Genomic DNA, 18,474 nt, shown 5'->3' with positions numbered 1-18,474 from the left:
CATGGATTTCTCGAATTTTGCATTAACAATGGTTAGAATTGTTTAAATGCCACAGTTTTTGTGCAGATCATTGTGGACAAAATAGGTACAAGCGTGAGGTTAGTTACCGTTTACCTGGTTACTTATTTAAAATATAAATTTGATTGCCCGTTTTGTGCTTTTATTCAGTTACTTGTTTGCAGATGATGTTGGTTATAGATTAATCATTTAATTACAGTCTGTTCTTAAACTAAGATACTTACCGATATTGAATAAGTAACAAGGGAAGCCGTTACCAGCTTCACGCCAATAGAAAATATTGCCGCCGTTGTTAGCCTGAACAGAATTCGCCTCTTATCTGTAGCCTAACGTCTAAAAATTGCTGTTAAGAGGTGAGCTGGGTCTTCACGTGCAACGAGTTTTACGGGCGATAAAATTTCCTTTCAAAACGCACCTTACCATCATCATTTGTCAATGATATGTAGAATATATCAACTGGTGGTAAGGTCAAAAATCAGAAGATTGAAACGCGGATAGAACGAGGCCCTGTGACTTAACATTTCCTGTACGACTAATAACAAGCTGCTATTGCGAAGTTTTAATAAATAGAATAGATCAATGGACATAAGTTACAGCCAGATGAAACTTAACATAGATGATAGATCTGTCTAAACTATGTACATGAATTACTTGAGAAAAAAATCTAAATTTTCTATCAAGAGGTAGTACTAAGAACAGCCACGTTGCGTGGCATTTTCAACTGAAACCATAGTGAGTAGAATACGAAGGAGTTTGGGCTTCGTGCAACAACACATCCATTCCTTTTTGCCTCAATCTGAGTTTACAAGCTCTTTGCAAATGCTGCAAGCACCACCACCTTTAAGACATTTCCCCTGGACGCACAATCAAAATGCCGACTTTAACGACTAGGGGCTCATACTCGTGTGAATTGTGAAGGTCAGTCGTAATCGTCGCCATAGTCTAAATCGTCACCATATGCTCTGCTTGCCAAACCTAAAAAGACGTTTGCAGAAGTTATTTAAAAACGTATGTGCGATTGGTACAAGACAGATGATATCATTGCCTTTGTAAACTGGTGTAGTAATTACGCCCAAATACACAATGATAAACAATTTAGGACAAAATAAGAACAAGGAAATACAGTTTAATCAAAATACGCAAAGCAAGTAGATAATAATCAAATAAAATCTTTCATAAGGATGATCGTTATACAACCTACCAGCTTGGTGCATGAGCTGACTAGCGCTCATGCACTGGTTGTTGTCGTCAGGATCTTCTTCTTCTTCAGGATCCTCCTCATCGTGTTCGTGGTGAATGACAACCCCACTCTCCTCAATCACGGTCGGCTGAACAAAAAAACATTTAGGGTTCTCACTAAACGTCATCTTTGACGCTGAATTATTGTGTTTTTAGGTTGATGGTAGTATATTATATGTAAAGTAAATATTTGTTTGTAATGATTTCCTTTTTTAACAAAATTTATTTAATGCTAATTTGAACTACTTATTTCATACAATTGTACGGTTAAAATGCATAGCGGTTGATTTGTGTCGCCGGCCAATTTGTTGCCGGTCCGTTGATCAAGACCAATTGTCGCCGGTTAATTTGTTCACGGTTAATTGACGTGATCCCGGCAAACAGAACCACTGCTATGAGAGCACATTGGTTAGCATTCAGTGAAATGAATTTTATTACCTTCTCCTCCGGTTTAGTCTTTTCTTGACTTGGATTTAAACACGCTTGCTGTATTTTGGCTTTCTTTACAGGAACCACAGGTTCCTGGTTTGATTCCCGCTTGAGTCCAGAGGTTTTTGGTTTTATTTCTTGCGACGGTGATAACTTGGTCTTGTAGCTAGTACTGCTTTTGTTTGTGATTACATCATCTTCGGTCGCCTGTTTTTATAGAGATATTACCAGACAACTGATGAAGTTTTTAATAGAAAATAAGTAATATGTAAAATAGCAATCAACTTAATGAGACGTAAAGTTTGAGAACAATACCTACAGTAAATATAGTAGGCGCTTATTAGTCATTAACTCCGTTATAAATGTGCAAATTTGCTGTACCAATTGCCTGTAGCAGATAGTAAATTACCTTTCTCAGAGCTTCGTAGTTTATTTTATTCGAAAGTTTTTGGCGTGACATAAGTTTCTCTATCGCTTCTCCAGCTGTCTTTGAATCGCCATAATAATCGCTCTTTCGGACCGCCTTGCTCCTACGAGCTTTTGGTTTCGATTTCTCTTTCTTCTCTGCCTCGATGCGACGTTGTTCCCGTCTTTCTTCCAATTCCTGTAAAAAAAATCCGGAGAATACTTTGTTAAAGATAAATGAGTTTATACAAAATATGAGTTTTAGGATTTTTATACGGGAACACTTCTTAAAAGTGTTACAACTGCTTCCAACGTTCTTTACTTCATCTAAGCCAAAAAACAGCATTTATATCATACATTGTCATAAATATGATCATACTGTAGGTAACAACGGTATTGCACCAGCGCGTAATTACATTTCACAGCACAATTTATTGTGCGGTAATCCTTTAAACCGATTTATTCAGTAGTTGTAAGCATTATTGAAAAAAGCTCGGGCGTGTGCGATTTCTGTGGAACCTTGATCATAATACTAAGGTTCATGGTGATGCATTATATAGACCACGGTATCACACGTTACCAACATTTTGTCAAAGGTCATGAAGTAAGTAAGTTCAAATAAAAGCTGCTCCATAGTAAAAACAAAAAAGTGAGATTGTGTTTAAAATACCTTCAAAAACCCTCCATTTTCCATCATCCAAATTTTTTCCTTTATTTTGCGTTCATGCGGTGATAAAATTAACTAAAACAAAAGAGCACAGTAGATTAATTTAAGCCGCTGGAAATAACTGTATACCTTGTAAGTAAATCTAATATCGTGTAAAATGAAAATGTGCTTAACACAATTACTGCGGCAAATTGACGCAAAAGCAAACCAGAGCAAGTAACAACAATATAATTTCATAAAAAGGGGTATAAAATTATGTCTTCCAGCAAGATCTCAAAACGATCAACGCTAAACACACCTTATCAATCTCCTCATCATCGATTCCTTCCAGGTCCAGCTCTCCAGTGTCTTCCATTTTCTCTTCCTCTACCTTAGATCGGCTCGGAGTAGCCAAGCACTCACTGACACTCTGTTTCAAACCAAGACTGGCTGCGGTGGGAGCAGGACCAATATCATGACGTGACGTCACTAAAAGAGGGCGAACGAGAGGTCATAGATAGGCCAATTTTCATAAGTTTCCTACATGGAATGGAGCTTACCGGTTGTGGGTGTCTTGGCCTTCCTTCCGGGCGTAAGAATTTTTTCAGCGAGCATTTCCGGGTTTTCAGAATTAATAAATCCAGCAGCTGCTTTCAAGTCAGGGTCTTCAGGGATTTCTGAATTGCTCGCAATATCTGATAATTTAAGAAAGAAATGAATTGATTACAGTCACGCACAAACTTCTTAAGGTTAAATAAAAATTCGAAAACGGCGAATAAAATATACCCATTCGATTTGTTTATAAAATAGTAAAGGAATATATACCAGCGTTAACATCGGGAATAACTTTGCTTCGTGATTTTTTCTCTGAACCGGACGTGTCTAATAAAAGGGCGTAAGTTCAGATGCAAATTTCATTGAATACAGCAATGACCAGCTTTCAACACAACCGCTTTTAAAATACGAACCTGCGCTGTTTTTCATCAACTGATCATCAATTGCATTTGATATCTTTCCAATTTCCTCTACAAAAGAAATCCACCAAATCACTTTTAATAATATATATGGGATAAAATTGCTACATATTGGATACCGGTAACACCAGGCTCTACATTTAGACGTGATAATTGTTATTACCACATTTGGCTTTAGCTAATTTATGCGTATTACTGCAATCAAGTTGCTGTTGGGTGAATTGCGCACTGAAATCAATAGACATAAAATGGTTGTAACTTACAAAATTTATAAAGAAACAGTTGCAGTCAGTATAAGAACATGCCAGCATTCGGTAGGAAATGTACCCACGTTCAATGTTGTTCATGCCTCCAGCTTCCGCTTCAAGCTGCTGGATTTTCGCTTTGATCCTTCCGTTAATGAAAGCTGGCGGGTCGTGTTCAGCTTCGAGGTCGATGTTCATGAACTCGTTGATCGTTAATTTTGACGATGGAGTCGATTCAAATTCAGTTAATCTGGCGGTAGTTGTTATTGAATGTAAACGACAATCGTTGTGTTCCGCACGCAACATTTACAGCTTGTATTCAATTTCTCAAATACGATGATGAAAATGATTTACGATTAAGCGAAGTTATTTTAAAACGTTTACAGTAGTCTGTCAACACATCCAGCAAACATTCTCGTTTTAGAATCGTTGCATTATGAATTGAACGCAAAGTAAGTTGTTTTAACATCGGCCTACATCAACACATTAGACCACTGAATGCGGTTTGGCAGTTAAAACAAGATTGGCTTCTGCAATTATTATTTTATCATACCTCTTGCGTATTGTATCGTGTCCGATTTTTACGACCTTCACCACGTCGTCCATATCGCAGTTGAACCCATGCAATCTGGCAGCTACCAGCAACGCGGCCCCGCACAGGCCAGATGGTCGTCTGCCCGTGTGCAGCCAATCACGTTTCATTCTGGATACCAGTCGCATGGCTGTCACTGACACATCGTGAGTTTTTTCACCGAAATCCAGACGATGGGAAAAGCGGGTGATGTACATACATGGATCTGTAACACAAAACATTATGATTAATAATGATTATTTCGAAACAACTAGGTTTCTATACGTTTTTATAGCTTTGTACGCTCCGGTAGAATGAAAATGCGGCGACGTATAGGTTCAAAGATCTGTATTGCAATTTTAGCACTGTTTTATAAAGAACTACACATATGCATATACGTAAAAGCATTAATAAAATAAGCAAATAACAGACACAATTTACATTACAATCATTTGCTATATCAGCGGGATAATAAAAAAAAACAAAATAATGCAATGATGATAATTCCCACCCCACTTCTTCTGAATAAGGTCGAATATAACAGGATAGTACTTTCAGGAAAAGCTTCTCTTTCAAAATAACAAAAAAAGAAATTTAACCTTATATGTAACAATGAAAGCGGCTATAATTAAACGGCTTGCCAAAAATAAAAACGCAGCGAAATGAATAGGTATAACAACATGAGCACTGTTCAATAACAAGTATTAAAATACCTGTGCGGCTAAGGGAGTCTCCATTAAAAAAGTTTAGATGTAAATACCTGGATGAATGAAGTCTGTGTTTTGTTCCAAAACATTCCTATAGTATCCGTGTTTGAAGATGAAATTACGTGTAAATCGTATTGACGCGTGATGAGCGGCTTACACAACAAAACGCCGAAAGAAACTTGTTTGGCCGCGCCAGTATCGGGTGACACTCTAAAAATTCTTGTAAACGCCACAGGGATCAGAAGTTACTATATAAGCCCGAAACAAAAGTAGTCGCACAAACTTAAGTACCTATTAAAAGATTTACCCCACAGCTTATTCACCAGGAGAGTATGGTAAACACACTAACGTCGCAACAATGTATCAGAACGTACCCATATTTACTGCAGCTATCGTAATTGCCATGAATTAATTCTTTAAGTGGAGTATATATCCACTTAAACCAGCAGAAACTAAACTTTTTCTCTGCTTAACCTTCATCACTGCTATTATGAGAAGCTATAATTATAATATATGAGTTAATTACACGAAAATCGTCAACTATGTGGCATTTACGTCATCTTCTTCGTGATCTGCGTCCGTTAAAAACGTAACGTTTCTTTGCGTCGTCTGTTTTAGAACAGCTGAGTCCGATTTGATGGAATGAACTTCACAATCTGGAGTTTTCTCTCCGTCCACTGATTCCGAATGAGGAGGATTTCCATCGTCTTGCTCTTTTTCGTCGACTTGAGGTTGCTCATCGTCTTCGTGGTCGGATGTTGATCGATCCTCCTTGGAATTGACAATTTCTTCTTTTTCAGTTTCATCACCTGATACTGGATCTCCTCCTACTGATAAAGTATCGGCGGTCGGAATGACCGTCTTCGCACTTCCTTGCCGATCAAGGTCATAATCGTCATCCTTGTCCTCTTCCCCCCTGGGAGTAGAATGAGGTCCGCTGATTGAGGATCCGCGTTTGGAGCTAAACGCGCCAACAGACACGGGGATTTTCATTCCACGAGAGATTGCGAGCGCTTTCAGACGACTAAGCTCGTCATCAGTTATGGTGTACTTCTGATGAATCTTGCTTGAAGATCCGTGCATGTAATACCTGATGAAAAATAAACATTACACAAATTGTACGCGTTTTGCATTACGATCGTGATAATGGGAAAAATTGAAGCAACAGCTGCTATTTCTCTTACATGCGGTCGATTCTGTGCGATGTGACTTGCGCTTGTCTCTTCCTTTCTCTCGTGAGCTGAAGCTGTTCGTGCTCTCTGTGCAGTCGGCTAGGTTGCTCGCCTCCAGTTTGGCTCGACGTTCCTTGGCCGTAAATACTAGGTGAACCGGTGCTGAAAGCCCTGAATATAATATACACATCTATCAATGTCACCTTATTCAGCGTAGAAACGGAAATTAAATACGTATTGCAACGTCTATTGCTGTTTTGGTAATGAGTTATAAGTTTTACTTTGCACTTTGCGACGTAACGAGCGATCGACAAGTGATGGCAGACGCTCTTACGCCTCGTCCGGAAGGAGTTCGTGACCTGAATTCCTGAATTTCTCTTTTGTAAATCCCGGCTACTGGGACTTCACGCACTCTCGTAGTGGCGCTGAAGGTGTTGGCACGGGATGAAGCTTTCAAGTTGAATTCGTCTGTTAGTTGCGGATGAGACGGTGTACGTGGAGCATCCTGCCAAAAATATTGTTACATTTGAAACATTTGCTGATACTCACTTTAACAAAGTACCGATTTCAGAAAACGCGAAGAAAATGTTTGTGGTCTACTCTTTACCTGGGTGTCATGGCTTTACTTGCCTGTAAATAACCGGCATCGGGCGGCACTGAAGCGGTTGAACTGCGCCAATGCCAGTTGTCGTTCGCTGATGGGTTCCAATAAGTTGAATCAGCTGGATAACTGCTTCCTTCCCGTTTTTTTACCAAATAACCTGAGGCAGTTTTTTGAAGTTAGTCTAGTTCTTGGCGGAGAATTTAAGGAAAATTGAAGGCTATTTTGTATGTTTAAATACCTGTAGTTTTCGGCCTTTTGTGTAAAAGTTGTCCCGAAGCTCCTGACTTCAGATTTATCTTGTTTTTATAAACATGATGCAGAATCATCTGCTCATAAGCAGGTTGCAGGAAACGATGGTAGGCCGCGTGTGTAGAACTCAGTTTATTATTAGCACTCGTCATGATTTAATCCAATGTTTGTTTTACTATTTCAATAAATCCTGACAACCGCGCTATGACCAGCGTGAGTTATTTAAACAAAAGTGTAGGCTATAGAAAGGCCTGAAATCTAAAGAAAAACGTTCAAGCCAAAATACTAAAGATATCTGTGATTAAAAACACACTGTGTACATCAACATTCAACAGCTTATATCCTAGTTATACCTCTGCTTTTTAGTACTGAGCGCTGACAAGAATAATAATAATCTGTGGACACCAAACGACTGCGACAATCCTAGCTTTTGTAACTTTGCTGTTACAAGTCCGACCTGAAGTGCGCTTTACGCTTTCTCTACTGGCTTCACGACATAATTAGCTAAACTTTGTGCCATTAAAGCACCCTGAAGCTTTAGTACACGCGAAAACTGTTCCGAACAATAGGCTGAATGAATAACTGACAGTCAAAAAAAGCGATTTCGAAGACAATAGGCTGACAACATTACTATAGGCACAAACTAAACACCCTGACAGCACTTTAGTGGTGAGAATTGTCTTGAACAACAAACGACTGAGCTCCTATTCATAGAAAATGTCTGCAAAATTAACTTTCGGACATAAATTAATAGTCGTTCATTCAGTTTGGCGGCCCCTACAAGTCCTACAATATAAACTCGGCTTGGTGTTTAAAGCACCAGTTATCGAAGTATTTATTTGCACAGATAACTCCTGTATATCAAAACTAGGTATGGTAGGTCCTCAATAACTTGTACAACAAAAAGTGCGTTTATTTGCGTTACTAATTTCCTATGACTACCAGATATTACACGTAAGCTAGAGCGGTGGTCAACATAATTAACCTGCTGAAAGAACTCTCAAAGGCCTGAAGTTCACTTCAAGAGATTGGTTCTTCAGCAAAGCCCTGAATAAACAGAGATGCCTCCAAAGACTAAACAAACATTCTCTTCCATTGAAATTACAACGAAATGTTTCCTTTTCACTTGATTCTCTTTATGCCGTTTGGTTATAAGTTATACAAGTCCGCCACTCATACCTCGTTCACGGGCAAGCACTTGGCCCGTTCAACAGCTATCAGTTGTTGAACGTTCCATGTTCTCACGTACATGGGGCAAATGAAACTACTCTTCTGTTTTACGAATACAGTATTGAGATTCACCATAAATGAAACCATGAAACCGGACTAATACTGATTTATAGCATCTTTGCATTATTATGACCAAACATCGCATTGATTGAAAATATTCTCGAATAAAAAAACTTAGGCAAAGTCAAGAAAGTCATCAAGCAACCTAGCTTGTATGTTCGACGTAAATAATTCAGCTAGAAACAAGCCTACATTATTATTTTATGTAAAACATTAAGGTTGTTTAATGTTTATATTACATTTCAGCAAAACAAAACGCTTTAGGTATAGAATTATGTGGTATTGATATAACGTTTCAAACAGTCAAAGAAAATGGCAATAAACAACCGGGCAGTTAACAGATGTCGGTTCCTGTACGAGACGTTGCCGAAATCCCGAGCCGATGTTAAAAACTGTCGTTCGTAAAATCGCGCCTGACACCGTGTGTCCAAGGCGAAGAAAATAAAGGAAAAAAGCGACAGCAGGTTAGTCACAAAATTAGCACAGTCAAAACATGGCATAAGTACAGTATTTACTGTTTACCACAAAGGCAAAGTAACGTTTATACTCATGAATTTCGTAACAATACACAAATAAATACAAGATGCGACATTTAAAGGCAGATAAGGCTTTAACTTAGCGCCATTTTAACACGAATTTGACTTAGGCGTATTAGGTACAGTCACAGTTAGGGACAGCATTGTGCAGAAATGGAAGGAATCTAATTTTTAGAGTTTGCAAAGTTGAATAACAGCCTTAATTAGAATTTTTTTTCCGTATAAAATTAAGTACCGGTAAGTCAAAATATGCTCTAGGCATCTGAATAACTAAAACCGTTTCAATGGATAACCTGCAGGAGGAAATTAATGATTCTCGCGGAAATTCTGAAAACCTCACTGGGCAAATTCATGACCAACAGCTAAACAATCCACATTTGAACAGGTTTAATAAACGCAGTAATTATTACCCAGTCTTGTTTTCTTAGCTAACATTATTGTGATTGCACTGTTTTAACTTTGATATCTGTTTTACAGTTTTTAGATACCTATGCGCATATTATATTCTATGGTAGTTTCATAAGGAAACATGATTTGTTTTACTGTAAATAATTGGTGTAAATCACCCATAAAGGATAATGATAAAGGAATTTTGTTAAAGTTACATTTAATGACAATGCAGTATAGTAGGGCTATAAATTTCTTTTTCTTAAGATAGTTTTCACTATATATAGTTGTTTGTTGGCCTAATCATGCTAAAATCGGTATGTTTAAAATATTGGCATTTTTGGTGTAAATCTTTGTTTCCAAAAAATATAAGATTTCCATACGTCATGGTAGTCTCTTTATAGTTCAGTTGAAACAATTCCAAAGAAGAGCTCATTGAAATCGAAGGCCAAGTCTGGCATCATTGACCGAGGATCAAAGGACGTTAAGCATTTGGATAGCAATGATGGAGTAAAACTAAACGATTCAAAATCAACAATTCGTGAAAGAAATGCCATTATGTTTAACAACGAACTAATGAGTGATGTATATTTCATTGTTGGCTCCAAAGGTAACTAACACCAGAGCCACTCGGTTTGACTTGAAAACTAGATACATTTCTTAAAAACTGAAGTGATCAACATGTAATTTTGCTAGGAGCAATAAAAAGAATTCCTGCCCATAAGTATGTTCTGGCCATCGGAAGTTCAGTATTTTTTGCAATGTTTAACGGGGATTTAGCAGAGAATAAGGATGAAGTTATTATTCCGGATGTGGAGCCATCAGCATTCCTCATAATGCTCAAGTAAATACAACTGGTTGTAAATTTATAAGAAACAAAACATTTGGCATGTAGATTGCTCTACTGTTGAAATATTGATTGTGGAGATGTGTGATAGAAATGTTTTGCCAACTGTAGGTATCTTTACTGTGACACAGTTTGCCTGGAAGCTGACACAGTTCTTGCCACCTTATATGCTGCCAAGAAGTATATTGTCCCATACCTCGCGCAAGCTTGCGTTCAGTTTCTTGAAACAAGCTTAAGTTACAAAAACGCATGCATATTGCTCTCACAGAGCTGTTTATTTGAAGAAGCTGATTTGACACAGAGATGTTGGGAGGTGTGTGGTTGATAATTGTGCTTTGATATTGTGGTGAACATAGATTGTACAGTTTTATTTCTTACTAGGTAATTGATGCACAAGCAGAACTGGCACTTGAAGCTGACGGCTTTGTTGACATTGATTTAAGCACACTTAAAGCCATCCTCTCACGTGATACACTTAACATCAAAGAAACTGTGGTGTTTGATGCAGCATGCAGGTGGGCAGATGCCGAGTGTAAAAGACAAGGCTTGCAACCTTCCAGTAGAAGCAAGAGAATTGTCCTCGGTGAAGTAATCTATCTGATCCGCATACCAGCAATGTCATTGCAGGTATTTATAGCAACAACAATTTCTCAAAATGACTATAATGAATCTAATCCGATAATAATTAGTTGTAAAACCTAAATCATCAATTTTTTTTGAAGGAATTTGCCGATGGGCCTGCAACTTCAGATATTTTGACGAAAGAAGAAATAATTGACATCTTTGTGTGGTATTCGGCTACTACTAAACCTGTATTACAATTTCCCATCCACTCAAGAAGAGGCCTAACTCCACATTGCTGCCGTCGCTTTCAGTCATCTGCTTATCGTAGCAACCAATGGCGTTACAGAGGGAGATGTGACTCAATAAAATTCATGGCAGAAAAACGAATTTTTCTTGCCGGATTTGGCCTATACGGATCAAGTACTGGAGCTGCAAACTATTCTGTGTACATAAAATTGTCACAAAACAGAGTGAAATTAGCTGAAGAAACAGCTGAGTTTTTCTCCGATGGTTGCAGTAAGACTTTCCCGGTCTGGTTTCGTCAGCCAATACAGTGCGAACCGAATGAATTTTACACAGCATCTGCCATCCTCGATGGCAATGAACTGAGCTACTTTGGCCAAGAAGGCTTAGCCGAAGTTTCCTGTGATGGCATTGCTATTCAGTTCCAGTGCTCAAGTGACAGCACAAATGGAACAGGGGTCCAAGGTGGGCAAATACCTGAACTAATTTTTTATCATGGTACAATATGACATAACACTACAACAGTTCCAGTGTTTTGTGTTAACTACAGTGTTGCTGTCAACTTTTTTACTCGGTAGCCATGTTGTAAAGTTATCTCCCAGTCTCAGCGCACCGCATTAAATTACCAGTCCACATTACGTTTTTCTTTCAAAAATCTAAGTAACGTAGGTGCACCTCTTGTCACTTTTGCCTCTTCTAAAATTATAATTAGGTCTTAAGTCCTGGATCCACAGAGATTTCCCGGATGTAGAGTTTATGTTTGTTTTACTTAATAAATATAAAATCCCCTGCTAAAAACTTTTTGTGTAATTCCAGTTTTAAGAAAAAATGTGAACTGGTTGGAGTTTTATATGTTTTGATAAAATTCTTTTCATATTATTTCAAGCTTGCTGCTATATTGCATGTTTTCAAGTGCAAATTTATTTGTTTTTTTTATTGCAAATCAACTTTTTGCCAGCCTTAAATTTATTTACTTTTGATGCAAAATAAACTAATTAATAATAAAAGCTAAGTTAACAAATTTTTCAACTCACCAAGTACAGGAAGATGTATGTGCAGTTCTTTTGCCAGTAACAGAAAAACTTTTCCAAGTGTGAAGACATTTACCTAAAAATTAATATATCACTGTAAATCTGTCATGATCAATAATTTTCAAATGTGGCAACTTTATGTAGGCAAAGTAGCACTTACCTGTGTGATGTCACTGAAATCCAGTAGCATGTCTGAAGTTATCAGAGATAAAGATTTAAGGAAACCTAAGCTAAACATGTCACATTAGTTTCTAATTAAACAAAAACAATAGTTAAAGGAAGTCTTGTTCATGAGGATACGAGGAGTAGATTCCGTCCTGCACGTCATGTACAAACAAGCAGCAACAATGTGTTTAATGCGACGACCACGCGAAAGTCGCCTCATAATTGCCATCTTGAAAAAGTTGAATGCTGTGTCCGTGCAATGCTTATTAAGATTCAACAGACCAGCAAGCTCTCTAATTTGTTGTTTACCTAATAAACAGAATTCAATGTGCCAGGTTACTTTAAATGTTACAACATTCTCAAAATATTTCCATTGTATAACGCATGTTACAATCCATATTTATATCAATATTTCTATTATTTGTACTGTTTCTATGGTGTTTTTACACCTACCATTATCAAGAGTTATTTGCCTCGACTCTTTGCCCATTCCATATTGAAATCCAGATAGATATGGCTTGTAGCTACCTGAATTTCCATAACACATGTGGTTAAGTGTCTTTCAGATGTCCTTGAAATATAAAATAAGCCATCCCTGATTGGCACTAGATATATTCGGTATTTACCTTCTGAAGATACAAACTGTCCAACAACTGATGCCGAGCCATCTGCATTTTCCTGAATTGTAACTTCAGATACAATCGTGTTTTCCTCAAGAACTGATCCACAGCTCATACACACAGTGTCTCCACGTGATGGGTCGACATCAAGATCACTCGACTTGCAATGGGGGCAAGTTTTCCCCATCTTTTACAATAGGGTGTGATCTAAAGAAATAAAAAGTGAATTTAATTTCTGAAATTTAAAAAAAATTTTCGATGTTGTTCAATGATCCATAAACAAAAAATGCTTAAAAATTGGTGAAATATGTTTTTTCTGACTCAAAAATCTAGTCTTGAATTTTGCACAGGGTGGTAGAGTCGATTCCGGTGCAAAATACCTTTGATTTCATGACTTCTCCGTAATTATGTAATAACCACTCTAAGTTTTTACCATTCCTAAAAACAATATGGCTTTATCTAAACCACTGCAGTTTCTAATGTTAATAAGAAATCAGTTGGAATGACAATAAAGAAAATTTCACAGCCTCCGACTCCACTGACCATAAATTCTTTAAACAACTCAACACCACACCCCTGGTTTAGCAGGCAATCGCATGAGTTTCAAATGTGTGATTTTGTTAATATTTCATAAAATGATAGACTAAGGCAGTGCTTCTTTACCTTTTTCATCTTGTGATCCACTTATTTAGATGACTATTAGTTTTACTTCAGATGGCTGTTAGTTTTACTGACAATATCTTTTAGTCACCTAATGCAAAAACATTATCACATTTCAAAAAAATGTGTTTGCAATTACCCCAAGGTATTTACAGTTTGTATTGTAACATTTTGGTATGCTTTTCAGTCCACCGACTGGCCTAAAGCATTCTAAATCCATATGCAAAATTTTAGGGAATCCCCCATGGGATTTTTCAAGTATTTGTTTTTTTAAAAACTTTTCTACATAATGCAACACACCAGGAGATTCACACTTTTTTCTAGGCCCAACAGGCCCTCAATTGTTTATCAATTTATATGATGCTGTCTGACTTCATAACTATTATAACACACATTGGTGGGATCTCACAATTGGGATCTCATCATTCCAAAGTTCATTTATTCAAAATTCTCACTATCTGACATACATTAATTATCAAAGAAACAGATGTCATCCGTTCTATTTTTAACGCATTGCATGTAGTTCACTCACGTATCAAACCTCACCTTATATTTAAGCAACGCTTTTAGGTGGAAACTGAGCCTAAGTTTTTTATTTTTAAACACTTGGAAACTATGCTCTGCTGTTTGCTGCAAATTTAATGAGACCAATCTTCGATATATATGTACAAGCGTCTTTGTAAACCAAAATTTTCACATTAACAAAACCAATATCATTTGATGATGTATCAACAAGCCAAACAAAAATAAACAACACAAAATCATAGTTTTAGATTGATAAAAAGAAGTGTTCCAGGATTACAATGTTTGACTATGGAAAATTACATACAAGCCCAGTACCCAAAATCTTGAATAAGCATTAATTGAATCCTAAACACATCCAAATAAAATACACTTGACACCTTTCTTAAAAAATGAAAAGAATAAGATGAATTAATTGCTAACTATTTGTGCTGCAGTATCATTGCTTGTCTTATTGAAAGTAAAAAGAAGCTTATCTTTTGTATTTCAATTGTGCTTTTTGGCCTTTTGCGTCACTAGTTGACAATTATTTGGCAACAAGCACCCTTCACGCACAATTGCAGTAAGCATATATATTCATATACAATGAACATCTTAACCATGATGGTGATTGCTTGTCCCCAATGCCAGGCCAGTTGATTTGAGGGCAAATCCTTGCTCAAGATGTTCACCCTCTTGTGGGACTTATCTAATGGGGAACTTTAAGTACGACAGTCTGTTGAAAGCAGCAGAGCTGTCGATTATGTTCCTTGCTTATGAGCACACATCAAGAATTGAACTAACATTCGTACTTTCCACTGGGGCCGACAACCATGTCGATCATGTACACGCTTAGGTAATGTTTGGAACTTTGCATGTCAGGTGTCATTGCAAGATCCTTTAGGTCAGGGGTCGGGAACCTTTTTAACTAAGGGAGCCATGAAAGCTACATATTTGTAATTGTATTTCCATCAGAGCCATGTAATATTTTTTAACACTTAATGCAACTAACGTGTGCATGTTTAAGCAAAACCAACAATTTTAGGCGACAATGAATGTCTGAATTTACTCTTTAATATCATGCTTCTTACTGTTAATGCGTTATGAAAAATTACAGAAAAAGTTTTGCTCGTAACAGTCGTGCTGAGAAATGCCAGCTCAGATTTATTTGCGAGCCAGATGTCGTCATCAAAAGAGCCACATCTGGCTCGCGAGCCATAGGTTCCCGACCTCTGCTTTAGGTAGTGCACTACTTAGCCATCTCTAAAGATTTATTTTGCAAGTTGTTGTAAGGGCACAAAAACTACCATAAGTTTTGGGAAGTATGTTCGATTTAGTTTTGTTCATGCATAAGTTGCTTGCCCCAATTCTTTATGTCACTGTTATTTCTTTGAAGTGCTAAAGTGAGGCTACGCTAAAGTGGTAATATCATTAAAAATTTGTCAACAAGGTAATTAACTTATTGATGACATAGCTATTTTGGATAATTAGGCAGAAATATCTGTGAAGTCAGAGTCACCCCTCAAAAAGAACAAAATAGTGCAACTTCAACAAACTGTGAATTGTTAAGTATAGTTGTATCGGTATTAAAAAAGTATTATATTTTTTTGTTATTTTACAATTTTTTCGAGGTTTTGGATATCAATCTGAAAACCCAAATAAAAAATATATATATGACAAAATTTCAAAAATTTTTATAATCCATGCCAACATAATGTTTTATTTGGGCCAAAATCCCTCATGTTTAAAGCACTTGTCTTTATCTCTTTTGTTTGACTTTTTGAAAGAAAATAACAGCAGGCTTTAAAAGATTGTAAAAAAAATTAAACTAGCTACTTGCCACATAGCCTAAAAATGGATTTTTATTCACAAGGTTGGGTAACTATTTTTTGTATTGTATATACTGCGTGTGTTTTAAAGCATTTTTTACCGTTTATACTGGCGTATAAGCACCCTTTTTGGCGAAAATATTGTGACAAAAAACGAGAGGGAACTTAAACGCCTGACCAAAGATCTGGAAACAAAATCTATGTTTCATCGGCCGAATTACATTTGTTTGATAAACAGACCACACGTGATCATCTTTAAACAACAAAATTAAGGAATTTTACACGTTAAGTAATTGTTAAGTCTGTTGACTTGTTGTTGAAAATCTTGAATGTCAACGTACCAGTAATTGAGATGCTTTTTGGCTGACATTCAACTTGTGTTATTAAAATCGTTGCATTCATATTCTCCTCTGTTAGGTTTTATTAAGTAGTGAATACTGAAATTCATTGCAACTACACGATTTGAAATCAATATCTATTTACGAAAAGGATAACATGAATGTTACGGTTTACTATTGAAACTTTGAAGGGTTTCACATAGTTAATTTGTTGACCATGTTTCAAAACGATTGCTTTGATAAGAACAACGTATCGATGGGAATGAGATCAAATTTTTCACCAGACAAAAAGCTTCAGCTGCTCATGTTGGCAACAGGCGCTTTGTCGCATTGTCATTTCACTAAAGACTTTTAACGAAAAAGGTGAATACAATGCTATGTACAGCGGTAATGAAGAACTGTGGCATGTACAGAACTATCATACTAAAGCCATAACACTGTGCAGCGCAAAGATTTACAACTGTGTTAAAAACAGAAATGAAATAAGACTGGTTGCGATAATTTGTTATTTGACACATGGTTATCTAGTTTGCGTTTTATATCTTAATTACAATACTGCACAAACACAATTTAATTAACTTTCAAATTTGGCCCACGGCCTACATTTATTTCATTGGCAGGTAGTGGATTCATGTGCCAAAGTTCAAATGTCATTAACGAGCACAATTAATCATTTGCCATTTACAGCTGTCGTCTCTTTGTTTTCATTACCTACTAGCAAAGAAAAAATATGAGCGGAATAAGCCATGTCTTGAAATTTTTCTTTAGCAATTATTGTCGAACGCTAACATTTCCTGTAGCATGGAAGCCTTTTGCAGCGGTAACAAATGATAATGTCAATGCACACAATTTGGATGATGTTATAGTAGTGGTAAAAAGTCAGCTTCTCTATGACGCATAACATAACAAGTTTAACGTAATAATTTTCGATCCCAACAGTCAATGGCAAATATAAACTATACAATAGAACACGAAAATTGGGCTTGGTAATTTCTGAAATGCAACTAAGAACATTGTGCAACTTGACACAATGCTCTTAATTCCATTTCCAAACCAAGTGTCTAGTGCAGAAGTGCACAACCAAATGACGTCACAATTTAAGTAGCTGGGGTCTAGTATACAAATGTATCCAGTGGTTGTGCACTTCTAGACCCCATTTAATAAATTTATACTTAGCGCTTTGTAGGCCCTTTGTAACCTAGTTAATTAAATGCGAAGCCTTCATGCAGCTAAAATAGTCCAGGTAGCCTTTGGCCAGATATGCTACAACCGACCACAGTCACAACAGCACAACGTGTGTGATGCAGCTGCGCTCAATAACTTATTTATTTTGTTAACTCCAAGCAGTTACCTCTTTCAAGAAGGCACAATTTTAACAGAAATCCACAGCAACAGACAAGCTTGGGATTTGAACCCGGGCAGTTAGAATTACAATTCACTTCACGTGATAACTCAGCACTCCAACCAAACACGCCACTTGCCCAAACGGCTGTTAAATGCTGAAAAAAGACTGTAACTCACGTAATACTATGAAAGATTTCGCCATTTTAACTCATCCGCATTGAAGCGTGAAATTTCATGAACTGTTAGGCTACAAACAAAATGTTGATGTTTACCCTGCTGTAAATATTTGGCTTGCGATTGTTATAGATTTTTGTTTATAAAACGTTAAAGTCAATATAGGAAATTAAGTTTTAAAATATTACTTATGATAATACTGGTACAAATATGTTCCAGATTAATCATCTTTTTTCTAATTTCAAAACTACTTTAATTTAGGGTATTTCCCTTTTCAAAAACTCGATTAGGGTGTGCTGTTCAACATGTGGTGGAGTAACTGCAAGTTTGTAATGTAATCCCAGTTACATTGTATTGTATTGTTTCTTTTTTGCCATTACCTGTACGGAGCGAAGGTTAGGATAACCGTTGTAGCTATAGCACAATAAAACACATTTTTATAAACAGTTAACGAGCAGGTAGAAGTGACAAAACCCAAGGGCTTAAACCATGCAAGATAACAATAACAGAATTGTGCTGTAAGATGGTAGGTTAGCATGGCCACCAAACCTACAAAATAGTTCCTAAGTTTAACGAATTTAAAACCAAAATAACACAAAAAACTACATTATTGGAAGATGTAAAGTGTTGCTTAACATTAAAACCATGAATATTAACAGCCGAAATAAATAAAAAAATATATAAAG

At 36.8% G+C, this 18,474-nt stretch overlaps 3 protein-coding genes and 1 long non-coding RNA gene across 5 annotated transcripts; 2 read left to right on the top strand and 2 right to left on the bottom strand.

The window, feature by feature from the left end:
* Positions 1–562: 562 nt before the first annotated feature.
* On the bottom strand, positions 563–17,775 carry LOC143445248 (transcription factor IIIB 90 kDa subunit-like). 2 transcript variants are annotated; one of them, XM_076944197.1, is made up of 17 exons: positions 17,622–17,775; positions 12,949–13,149; positions 12,776–12,850; positions 12,458–12,631; positions 12,318–12,349; positions 12,161–12,233; positions 4,510–4,753; positions 4,043–4,206; positions 3,706–3,762; positions 3,563–3,619; positions 3,298–3,432; positions 3,057–3,226; positions 2,762–2,833; positions 2,096–2,290; positions 1,696–1,893; positions 1,220–1,346; positions 563–993 (listed from the first exon to the last, which is right to left on the bottom strand). In XM_076944197.1, the coding sequence occupies exons 2-17, from the start codon at positions 13,127–13,129 to the stop codon at positions 938–940; spliced, it is 2,010 nt and encodes a 669-aa protein (XP_076800312.1). In that variant the 5' UTR covers positions 13,130–13,149; positions 17,622–17,775; the 3' UTR covers positions 563–937. The 2 variants fall into 2 exon arrangements, with proteins under 2 accessions (XP_076800312.1, XP_076800313.1); XM_076944198.1 differs by lacking the exon at positions 17,622–17,775 and adding an exon at positions 16,274–16,897.
* Positions 4,861–7,577, bottom strand: LOC143445250 (uncharacterized). Its single transcript, XM_076944200.1, has 5 exons — positions 7,249–7,577; positions 7,037–7,167; positions 6,688–6,911; positions 6,419–6,577; positions 4,861–6,324 (listed from the first exon to the last, which is right to left on the bottom strand). The coding sequence occupies exons 1-5, from the start codon at positions 7,409–7,411 to the stop codon at positions 5,775–5,777; spliced, it is 1,227 nt and encodes a 408-aa protein (XP_076800315.1). The 5' UTR covers positions 7,412–7,577; the 3' UTR covers positions 4,861–5,774.
* LOC143445249 (BTB/POZ domain-containing protein 6-B-like) lies at positions 9,104–12,133 on the top strand. Its single transcript, XM_076944199.1, has 6 exons — positions 9,104–9,470; positions 9,877–10,082; positions 10,169–10,316; positions 10,431–10,632; positions 10,701–10,946; positions 11,042–12,133. The coding sequence occupies exons 1-6, from the start codon at positions 9,370–9,372 to the stop codon at positions 11,633–11,635; spliced, it is 1,497 nt and encodes a 498-aa protein (XP_076800314.1). The 5' UTR covers positions 9,104–9,369; the 3' UTR covers positions 11,636–12,133.
* Positions 14,296–15,480, top strand: LOC143445251 (uncharacterized). The gene is made up of 3 exons (XR_013113798.1): positions 14,296–14,407; positions 14,460–15,007; positions 15,345–15,480. It is a non-coding gene; the product is annotated as an uncharacterized LOC143445251 (long non-coding RNA).
* Positions 17,776–18,474: the final 699 nt, after the last annotated feature.

Source organism: Clavelina lepadiformis, chromosome 2, assembly GCF_947623445.1.
Source record: "Clavelina lepadiformis chromosome 2, kaClaLepa1.1, whole genome shotgun sequence".
Lineage (NCBI taxonomy): Eukaryota > Metazoa > Chordata > Ascidiacea > Aplousobranchia > Clavelinidae > Clavelina > Clavelina lepadiformis.
The sequence above is the reverse complement of the archived record's forward strand: the minus strand, read 5'-3'. Positions and strand labels throughout refer to the sequence as shown.

Excerpts from the sequence above, each read along its gene's own strand:
- LOC143445248 (XM_076944197.1), bottom strand. The coding sequence starts at position 13,129 with ATGGGGAAAACTTGCCCCCATTGCAAGTCGAGTGATCTTGATGTCGAC. Across the intron at positions 1,894-2,095 it reads ACTACGAAGCTCTGAGAAAG|GCGACCGAAGATGATGTAAT; the intron begins GTAATTTACTAT and ends CTATAAAAACAG. Across the intron at positions 994-1,219 it reads TCAGCTCATGCACCAAGCTG|GTTTGGCAAGCAGAGCATAT; the intron begins GTAGGTTGTATA and ends ACGTCTTTTTAG.
- LOC143445249 (XM_076944199.1), top strand. The coding sequence starts at position 9,370 with ATGGATAACCTGCAGGAGGAAATTAATGATTCTCGCGGAAATTCTGAA. Across the intron at positions 10,083-10,168 it reads TTTCATTGTTGGCTCCAAAG|GAGCAATAAAAAGAATTCCT; the intron begins GTAACTAACACC and ends TAATTTTGCTAG. Across the intron at positions 10,633-10,700 it reads TGACACAGAGATGTTGGGAG|GTAATTGATGCACAAGCAGA; the intron begins GTGTGTGGTTGA and ends ATTTCTTACTAG.
- LOC143445250 (XM_076944200.1), bottom strand. The coding sequence starts at position 7,411 with ATGACGAGTGCTAATAATAAACTGAGTTCTACACACGCGGCCTACCAT. Across the intron at positions 6,912-7,036 it reads CCGATGCCGGTTATTTACAG|GATGCTCCACGTACACCGTC; the intron begins GCAAGTAAAGCC and ends TATTTTTGGCAG. Across the intron at positions 6,578-6,687 it reads GTTACGTCGCAAAGTGCAAA|GGCTTTCAGCACCGGTTCAC; the intron begins GTAAAACTTATA and ends TATTATATTCAG.